The following is an 11,177-nucleotide window of genomic DNA, read 5'->3' as shown; positions in this document are numbered from 1 at the left end:
ATTTATATATTATACTATATGTATATATTGTATTACAACTTTTATTTCAGTAAAATAATTTATGCTCAATGTTAGGAAAGTAAGTGACAGGGCCGAAAAGACACTTAATATTACATACATATATACCTACATATATCTATACATGTGTGTGTGTGTGCGTGTGTGTGTACATATCATTATTTATGAACCTTATTTATTATGTTATTTATTTTATCAATATAAAAATAGTATAGAAATGAAACAGCTGCATTTGACATGTATCTTCTCAAGATTCATCACGCATAACTGCAGACATTATACTCCGTTTTTTAGTTGACCACATTAATTTTTAATAAAATTGTCATATCAGATTCGAATAATATTGGTGGCCGCGATAATTCCAAAATTTTAGAGAAAAAAAAATGAAAAATGTGCGCTTAAAATAAAAATAAAAACGATATAAATCAGACGCGCGTTCGTTTTGGCTTCCGGAAATTCGCACAAGCGAGTGGGGATGAATAAATAGAAACGGTATCGTTGCTCTTATAAGAGAAGCGATCGGCTTAGAGAAACGTTTAGTCAAGGCTGGGTGCTCTGTCATGCTCGCTGAGTTACGTTCGCCTGTTCAACATGATCGGGTCGGTATACTTTTTTTTTATCGCTCCGCGAAGGCAGTAATAAAAATGTCTATGTTGACACCACGACTTTTGCATAATCTTTTTTCCTACTGAAATGACGGTCTCTCTAATTCGTCGTTCGATGTGTTAAAAATTTATGTAAATTCAACGTGCAACGCATGAGTGAAAGTTGCGCGTTGCGCATTGCACGACCGTCTTTGTGTACGCGACAATTGAAATTGACGCTGACGTGAAACACTTCTTTATTTCCGTAGCTCGCAACATTTTTGATGCTTAAAGTAGTGCAAACGTAAATTGCATAAACTTGTGTGATTTGTGCAGAGAATGTGCTTGTCGAGTAGAATTGTTTTAACGTAATCCATTTGAGTATTTTTGTGCTATATTTATTTACTGAGTCATTATATTTCACATGTAAATTAATACATTAGAAATAAAGAAAAAAATAAAATATTCAAGGCCAAATATTCGTAGGAAAAATAAAACGTTTAAGTTAATATCTAATCTATGTATACCTAACCACACATTTTTATTAAACGAAAGATAAATTTTTTGCAAGTTCTGCTAAAAATTCACAATTGAGAGTAAATTATGTGCTTATATGTATATACTATTAAAAAAAATATTTATTGACATATGTTTTTACCTAAAGTATGTAAAATGAAATATGCTTGTAAATTACATTATGTTGTGCAATTTAAAGTCTTACACTCGTAATTAACTAAATACACCTGTAATTAATTAAACGCACCTGTAATTAAGCAAGCATTATTTAATTTGAAGTTACGAAGACGTAATAAGAATGTTTGAGTTGTGAAAAAACGTAGTATGCTTTTCAAGTGTAAAAACCTTGGCAAAAACTTATTAACGTATTGCGATAAATCTGCTTCTTTTTTGACGTTATCGTGTAATTTGAAATTCTGTAAATCGTGTTTTAAAAAACTGTGCCACCTGTGCAGGCCTGTGTTATTCGATAACATTGACTAAAGAAGACATATTTATTTAATTTTAAGTCATTCACTTCCTTTATGTCTGATCCCCTGATTAATAAAGTAAAAAAAATTATTTTATCGCTTTATCTACACAAGTCGTATCTACTACATTAATGTCTTCAAGTTATATCTTTATTGTACGTTCATAAAGAAATTGGTAGACCGATAAAGTGCGCGATAATTAAATATTTACTGATCTTTAAACATGTTTAATTAAGTATGATTAATTAACCTGTTGCAAAAGTAGGTCTCTTATAATTTTACAGCCGTATTTTAAGTCGTATCCTTATCTTGAAATTGACAAGAATGAGAAGGAGTAGTTTGCAATGGTTCAACGCTAAGTCCATATGGTGCGTGAATATATTGAATGATGTATACACATTATTGCGTAATCTCAGCGAATTGTATAGTAAATGTCTTCTACATGTGCAAATCTGTGATTGCACGACTGTGATAACTGACCATGTTCTTGAATCAACGCCGGCAATAAAGGTGACAATTGATACACGCCGCGGCGCGTTGATATTTCTCGCGAGTGATACATATCTACGTTTAATTATATAAACATTTTAGATCGCTAATCTTATCATAAATGCGTTGTTGATTACGGGAGTGCTTATAAAAAAATTTTTGAAACTTTATCTTCATAAACGATTATTACGTCTCGTCTAACTGTGCAAATTACTAACTTTGTAGCACAATACCTTAATTTATCCGTACGTGCATTTCAGTTTTAATTTCAATTTTATTTACTTATAGACAGATCTTTTCAATATTTATTTATAAATCGTATATTGTTACATGAGATTATTGATGCACGTTGCAAAATAAATCATATAACTGTTTTAGATGACGTAAAATTATTTCACGCTGCATAATGTAATCATGCTGTTATAATTGTATTTTGCTGCCACTAATAGGCCTTTACAACAGGTGCAAATGCGGTCATGGTAAACCATTGGAGCATAGAGTGACCATGAGATTATAACCGGCAGAAGCTCTAAGCGTTACTGACTTTTATGTTATGATCACTATTGTGCGGCTTCTTTCATCAATCACGTAGTAATTTGACGTACATCGTAATCATCGACTTCCTATTAAAAAAATGAATATATGCACATACATGCATATTGTAATAACTCGATTTATTCAACTTTTCGATTAATTTTGCGTTGCATAACCGGATTTTAATTTACGCATATCATAAAATCAATGCGGTAGAAAATAAAAATTTCTTTACAATTAAACGCGAATTTCGAATAAAAATCATACATATGGAATGTTATGCAGATTAAGTTAGTTTAGCAATGTTTAAAGTTAGAGATTGTATTATGGTCTTGCAGCCATCATTGCAGCTTTCATTTGATATTTTTAATTACGAATTTTCATGAAATAAACACGGGTCAATTATATCGCCAAAGAACAAATCGTCAAAATCTTATTTTTAATATTTATTTTTAAATGTTTTGCGCAGAGTGCGAAAAAAGCTGGTTATATTCAGCGTGACGGCGGTCGTACTTGTGACCGTTTTCGTGGCATTAATTGTAGTCTTCACGCTCAATTCAGACGTTACATGTGGTGTAAAGTACATCAGTTCTTCTAAACTGGGTCGGTATGCGAAGGTAATATTTATTAATCAAAGAGTATAAAAAACAAAGACTGATTTAATTACATTATTACAACGTAATAATAGAGATATCGACATTTGACTTATACATGTATAAAACAAAAGAGTATTCTCGAATTGTTCATTTAATTAAAATATAGCGTTCCGGAAAAAAGATATGATTATTTCCAAATTCGTAATATCTCTCGTCCTAACAATAACAGAAAATTAATTAATACAGGATTAAATTTAATATTAAATAACAGTAAATAATAGAAGTAATGCTATGCGCGTATGTATTTGCTTCAAAAATATACAATATTTTCATTGGAATTGTTATTTCAATAACTGCTTTATTTCATTTGTTATTTTCTCACAAATATTCGCTTTGTTTCATATATACAATGTAAAAGAAAGAAATCTAGCGTGAGATACAGTAGATGTAATACGTCATATAGTATGTTTCAAAGGTCTTTCTCACGGTTAAAATATTCGTGAACAGGGTGCCGTGTCGACAAACGGTCAAGAATGTTCAAAAATTGGTGCCGATATCTTATCTAGAAATGGTTCGGCAGTGGATGCGGCGATAGCGGCACTTCTTTGCGAAGGCGTCGCATCCTTGCACAGGTATTGCAATTTTCTATTTTTCATCTTCTTTTTCTTCCTATGGAGAACGTTTCGCGACTCGACAAGAGATTCGAAAGTCGATTAATTGCCTGTAAATTTGCGAACAAAATATACAGCAAACGAAATATTTCTACATTCAATTTAAAGCATGGGACTGGGCGGTGGATTTCTTATGACGATATGGGACGCAAAGAGCAAAACGGCGGATTATCTGGACGCGAGGGAGACCGCCCCGATGGCTGCGACAGAGGACATGTTCGATGGCAATGCTAAGTTAGCCATGTATGGTAGGATTTTTTCGCAGTAAAGCTTACTGATATGTGCACACTTACGTCAGAATCGCTTAAAAGATGTCATAGTTACTACTGGATGTAACGTAACGATTAATTATAAAATGTGTATCACTATCTTTGCTCGCGCGTAATAACAATGGTCTGCCGAGCCGATGTAATCAATAGACTACATAATTTATGTGTTGTCGAATAGGTGGTCTGGCAGTCGCTGTTCCCGGTGAGCTTATGGGCTATTGGGAAGCGTATAAAAAATACGGGAAATTGCCATGGTCTGAGTTATTCGAGCCCACCATTAAATTGTGCGAAACTGGATCGCGCGTCAATGATTATCTCGCCGCGTATCTGGCCAACAAGGAGCCTATGATAAAGAACGAGAGCAGTTTGGCTGAAATACTCATAAATCCCGACACCGGTAAACCGTGGATCGTGAGTAATACCTCGCTTTTCGCTTCCAGATCCTCTTATCATTTTTAAAACTCTGAAAACTCTCGCATTGTCTGGCGAACATCTCGTGGAATGAACTATGAAATAAGTAGAGGAACACTTACAGGCGGGAGACCGAATAAAGAGACCCAAACTGGCGAGGACGTTGAAGCTGATAGCGGAAAAGGGCCCCGACGTATTTTATAATGGCAATATTACAGACAAATTGGTCGAGGAGATAACAAAGTTTAAAGGAATAATCACGAGACGAGATTTTCAAGAATACAGGTGTGTAGTACGTTTTTTTTTTATTTCTGGGTTTTTAAATAATTTTATAGATGCTCGTAAAATAAAGCATGCTATTTAAATATAGATTAAACTAGAGACCGAAGGCAAATAAACTTATTTCTTAGAAACTTATCTCTTTTACGCAGTTAAAATTTTACGAAAGAGCATAAAAAAATGGAATGTCATTATGTAAATAAAAACAATGCTGACGATCTGTTGTAACGAAAATATTAAAAAATTTTTAAATTATATTAAAAGAATTAATCCAGGATATCACGACTGAAAATAATTTATCTCGGTCGTTGTATCTTACAATTAGTATTAAAGCATTAAATTAAATATGAATCAGATTGCTGATATGATTGAAATCATATTAAATGTCATTATTTACAGCCAGTCGATTTAAAAATCGATCCAGGATATTATGACCAAAAATAACAGTTTTTATCTCTGTCGTTGCATCTTACAATTAGTATTAAAGCATTAAATTAAATATAAATCAGATTATTGATTGAAATTATATATTAAATGTCATTATCTATAACACACAGCCAGTCGATTTACAAATCAATTTAAAAATCGATTCAGGATATCATGACCAAAAATAACAGTTTTTATCTCTGTCGTTGCATCTTACAATTAGTATTAAAGTATTACATTAAATATAAATCAGATTACCGATTGAAATCATATTAAATGTCATTATCGACAGCCAGTTGATTGATATAATTATAAGAACAGATTAGATACCGTTGATTTGTGACTATCACAACAAAAATCTTATATAAAAGTAAATATTTAGCTGCTCTTACGTTAATTACTTTCCTCGTTCTTACAAGTTATTCATGATTGTGAACTTGATGACGATAAATAATGATAGGATCGAAAACTTGGAGAAGACAGGTGCGAAAGTCACAGTAGCATATTGATGATGCAAGTCTACTTTGCAGGGCCATATGGAAAAAGCCGATCGCATTAAAAATGGGAAACCTGACAATTTACAGTGCCCCGCCGCCGGGCTCGGGCGCAATTCTGATATTCATAATGAATGTCTTTCGTCGTTTGCTACCGGTCCGCAATGAGTATGAAATGTGGCAACGTATAGTGGAAACCTTCAAGTGGGCTTACGCAAGAAGAACAGAGCTGGGGGACCCTGATTTTGTTGAGGGCATAGGTGAGACCGTAAACGCGCAATGTATAACATTTCTTAACGCGATTCTTCGATAATATATCTTTTAAATTATACATATACATATGTATATATTATAATACTATAAATAAAGTCATTAAAATTATAAAAAGAAGTAGTCGGGTGCGAACAATTAAAAAAGTTGCTAAACATGAATGAAAAACGATTTGTTTAGTAATCACTTTACGAGATCGTTAGGAAAATGGTAACCATGCATATAACATTAACAGAAAATGTTATGCACTCATTCAAAATTAAAATATTCTGATTATTAATGCGTTAAGGATACCGTTCATAAATAAAGATAATTTTTCTCGTACTGACATCAATATAAATCACAAGAATAAATTAATCATGCAAGAAAGAAGGAAACGGAGTTTATCTTATAAGTTTGCGTTATTTTAAACTGCATGTATTATTTTCACTTAATATCGCGATACAGCACGTTTTTTCTGGAAATCATTGCGTCATATGTTTCCTAATAATCGTCAATCCGTATATCATCACGTAAAGATAAACGCATCTGGCGAAACTTGTTTGAGGTTTGGTATCTGTGTTCCAGCGCGATTTTCTCTAATACATTCTTTGAATTTCCTTCTGCTAATCACGAAGCGTTTAATGAAACTGATTAACGGAATTATTTCTTTGTAGACACGCTGCTCACCAATTTAACGTCCAATGATTACGCGGAAATGATAAAGGAGAGGATTAAGGATGATAGCACGAGTCAAGATCCAGCGGTATACGGCGCCGTCACCGCAACAATTGAGGATGCGGGGACCTCGCACGTTTCCGTCCTCGCTCCCGACGGTTCCGCCGTTTCCGCCACATCGACCATCAATCAGGTGTAAGTAAAATCGTAGGTGACGAAATACTCTAATCAATTACTCTAATCGAATACTTAAATTGCGAAACAATTTGTATAAAATCAACTGCGTTCAGGCGAAATTTCTTCACTTTCATGGGATTTAATTAATTTAAATTGTACATTATGAATATTCAAATAATTATAATGATCGATTTATAAAGTATCAAACGTATATTTTTAAATAAATAACATTTTTAAATAAAATTATCAGAATTTTTATTTTATAATATCGGCACGCGTTTCAGGCGAACAGAAACTTTATATTGTATAACTTTTTTCCTATAATACTCTCCTCGTGTATCGACCCGTTAAAAAACGAGAAGGAGAAAATCAATTGAATCACTTCACTTTCGAAATATATATATATATATATGTTTGATATGATCGTTCTTGAAAGCGCGGGTTATATCTATCTATCTATCCTTAAAAATGGAACGATTCAGCGAATGCGGTCTACGATAAAATCCTGCGGTGTATAATGCGCAGGATTTTTCGTGCTCTTTGTAGACATCTTTATTTAACAGGTTGGGCGCGATGATACGCTCTGAGTCCACTGGTATAATATTTAACGACGAGATGGACGACTTCAGCTCACCCAACATCACCAACGGCTTCGGGCTGCCGCCGTCACCGGCGAACTTTATTCGGCCCGGCAAACGGCCGTTGAGTTCGATGAACCCGACAATAGTGGTAAGCCATTTCACCGCGAATGTGACCATCGATAAATTCGCTGGAAACTCGAAACTCGGGGAATAATGTGTAACAAAACAGTCGCGTGTTCGGTGAACAAAACAGTCGGGCGTCTCGTGAACGTTGCGAAACGCGTTTAATAAAATGACTACAATGAGTTTGCAATTAACCATCGCCATCGTCATGATAACCATCGATTCCGGGAATCGTTCAACTCAATGATGTAATTGCAATTCGCAATCGTCACGCGATCGTACGAAGCGATTTTCTCGCTGCCGCCACATAAAATCATCTCGTCAATGTTTCTCGTGCAATTCGAATGGCTAAACCCGTGTGGGAATCTAAAATTTAAAGACTTTTTTTCAAAATAATCTTGAAGAGAATGAGTGAGATGTTCGTGGCGAGTCCTAGACCGTTAATTTAAGTTCATTTGATTCAATGGTGCGACCTCTTTTATAAGGTTGATCACAAGAACGATGTGAGATTAGTGATTGGTGCAGCCGGTGGTTCGAAGATCACGAGCGGCGTGGCTGTTGGGATGGTCTTGAATCTTTGGTTCGGTTACGATATAAAGGAAGCGATTGATGCGCGCAGACTTCATCATCAAGTGAGTTCAAGCGATATAAGCATTTCAACTTAAGAAATTAATTCTAATCGGGCACCAAGTTCGCATTGTGCCATTACAGTCAAACCGACTTTTAAATGTCGTAAATGGCAGTTTAAGAAATTGTTATTAAAAGTTATTTTAAGAAATATTATTTAATAAAAGATAAACAAAGTATTAAAAATCTTACATTTAAAATATTTAAAATGAAAAAATTGAAAAGATTATATTCATAGATAATAGTTTTAGAGAAGTTGTTATTGAAATATATTCTTAAAATTATTATTTAATAAAATTCGACAAAATTGAGAATTTGAATAATTTCTTAATCTGCATTTGCTGAAATCTTTTCTTATATAATTAATCATAACCCAGAAACTGTTTATGCTTCAATATATTTTTCTTAAGGAAAAAAAGGAAATAGTAGAAATTATATATTCCTTAGTTCTCATCACGCACGCAATGAATGTTAATAAGATAATTACTTTATTTATTGAATATTATCAAATATATAAACCTTTAAATGGAAAAATACTGTCTATTTATAACTGTCTGTAATTATTAACAGCCTTGTTAAGGAAGCTATTAAAAAATTGCAGCTGCTGCCGATGAATATCCAGAACGAGAAAAATTTTTGTCAAGTCACATTAGATTACTTGAATAAAATCGGGCACAACGTCGCTACTTTCAGTGGAATTGGAAGCGCGATTACGGCTATATCCAAGGAAAACGGACTTATAACAGCGAACTCAGACTATCGCCGACAAGGAACAACGGCGGGACTGTAAAAATCTATAAGAATAAAAGTATAGAATCCCACATGGATGACCTTGTAACATAAGGATGTAACATTAATTCCTCTTTGCGCTATCGTAGGTTTTTTCTTTAAATTGTAATAACGATTGTGATCATCACGGCACATAGTTACTAATTATTGCTCTCTACGCGGCATAAAATGTGTTTATCACATTCTATTTTAAAAAATGCAGCAGTGCAAAGTGATTCTTAAAGTTACAAAGTCGTCTGCATATTAATGATATATGATTAGATAATTTTTGTGAAAATACTAAATTTTTATTTTTAATATTATAATTTAACAAGATAATTTATATATTTCAAAATTAAATCGTTTGCATGATATATATCGTGTCGACTCAAAATGTAAATATACTGTGATGACCGAATCAATATAATATCCTATTATTTACTCGGCTGTAAATACTTAAAAACTGTAATTGCCTGTATTAATAATATTTATTTTATCATGATTTATTGATCATCGCATCTCTGTATATAATCCATAATACTTTATACATGATTTAAATATACCAAAATGAAAATGTCTATGTTTTTATGTTTAGTACTAATGAAATTAATCTTTGGATGTTATAAATTATGTTTCTTTTTATTGTTTAAACGAAAGATAATGTACCTGTAACTGATAACATAGGATTCTATTCTTGATAATGTAGGCGGAACGATAATTGTGCTGTTCATGCAATGTGCGAATCATATATAGAACTCCGTATGAAATAATATTATAATAAAATGTTTTAATAAAATAGAAAACTAATTACGGTGCATATCTAGGCAAATAATGACTTTTTCTTCTCAGATTAAGCCCATGTTATAAAACTGGAGATTATTAAAACACTATTGAGAGAGAGAGAGAGAAAGAGAGAGAGACGCAAGAAAAACGCAAAAAATTTTATTTTTTATTTTTAACTGCGTTGTTATTTATTAATGTAAATTTATTTTACGTAATTTAATATGATTTACAAAACTTTAAATTCATCTTAGTGCTATTTGTCATAATTATTCCCCGAAGTAAAGAATCATCGCGCGGCAAGTTGTTAATGATTTCATAAACAAGTTATTCATATTTAATGAGGCTACATTTTGTAACAATTTGCGTTTTTATAATCATGCTCTATTACACATGTATATGTGTTAATCTTGAAATTTGCATTGACATCATAATTATCTTACAATTGGAACTGATTTTTTAATGAGCCAGACTCACATTCGGTACTAATTTTTGAATTAGTAAATCAGTAATTTAATAGTTACAGTTTTATAATTACTCAATAGAATTATGTTTTTATCGATTTAACACCTGTTTTCGATTCGATGAACAGAAGAGTGTTATGAGAAACGATGAGGGAAAGAGAAGTAAAGGAAGAAATTATAGAAAAGATAACAGAGATGTAAGCAGAATGAAGATAGGAGAGAAGGAAGGAGAAGACTTCTGGACTGCAAAAGGATTGAGGGAGCAATATTCAATGAGCCTAATGTTGTTCAATATTTTGATTACAGAGAAAAAAATGGAAAAAGAAGTTAGATTAAGGAAAAAATATATATATTCCTTAGCGTATACGGACGACATAGTTTTGATAGCGAAAGGAGAAAATGAAATGAGATTAATGATATAATGGAATGATAATAGAATTTAAGAAATATTTTTAAAAGAAAAAGATTTAGAATTAAATATACAGGAAAACCGAAAGTTATAAGGTTCAAAAAAGGAGGAAAGAAGATAAAGTAGAATTGGAAATGCGGAGGAAAAATGATAGATAAGTTAAAATGTTTAAATATCTAAAAGTCTGGTTACAAAGGAATGGTTGTAGCCAGAAATGCAGAAAAGAATTAAGAAAGCGGACATGACGATAAGAAAAGTATAAGGAATCTGGAAAAGAAGATTGGAAGAGAAAGATATGGATGTTCGACACTCTAATTTGGATAATAATGAGATATAGTATAGAGATATGGGATTGGAACAATTAGGAGAAAATGAAAGGTACGCAAGAAAGATTTTTAAAACGGTTAGTAGGAGTTGATTAGAAGAATTCAAGGGACGAGATTTAAGAATACGAGATTTGAAAAGAGCCTGGGGAGATACGAGGAGAAATTAGAATAAGGTAAGGGAAATGGACTAGCGAAAGCATAGGAGGAAATAAAAGAGAAAATTAAGAGAGCAAAGAAC

General features: G+C 32.7%; 1 protein-coding gene across 2 annotated transcripts; it reads left to right on the top strand.

The window, feature by feature from the left end:
• Positions 1–517: 517 nt before the first annotated feature.
• Positions 518–9,777, top strand: LOC139823472 (glutathione hydrolase 1 proenzyme). Of its 2 annotated transcripts, XM_071796036.1 has the most exons (11): positions 518–617; positions 3,081–3,228; positions 3,715–3,839; positions 3,987–4,126; positions 4,326–4,558; positions 4,683–4,843; positions 5,794–6,017; positions 6,684–6,879; positions 7,425–7,590; positions 8,051–8,197; positions 8,794–9,462. In XM_071796036.1, exons 1-11 carry the CDS (start codon positions 610–612, stop codon positions 8,980–8,982), a joined length of 1,737 nt encoding a protein of 578 aa, XP_071652137.1. In that variant the 5' UTR covers positions 518–609; the 3' UTR covers positions 8,983–9,462. The 2 variants fall into 2 exon arrangements, with proteins under 2 accessions (XP_071652137.1, XP_071652138.1); XM_071796037.1 differs by lacking the exon at positions 3,081–3,228 and having other exon boundaries at positions 545–617; positions 8,794–9,777.
• Positions 9,778–11,177: the final 1,400 nt, after the last annotated feature.

The sequence above is a fragment of the Temnothorax longispinosus genome, unplaced genomic scaffold (genome assembly GCF_030848805.1).
Source record: "Temnothorax longispinosus isolate EJ_2023e unplaced genomic scaffold, Tlon_JGU_v1 HiC_scaffold_108, whole genome shotgun sequence".
Lineage (NCBI taxonomy): Eukaryota > Metazoa > Arthropoda > Insecta > Hymenoptera > Formicidae > Temnothorax > Temnothorax longispinosus.
The sequence above is the reverse complement of the archived record's forward strand: the minus strand, read 5'-3'. Positions and strand labels throughout refer to the sequence as shown.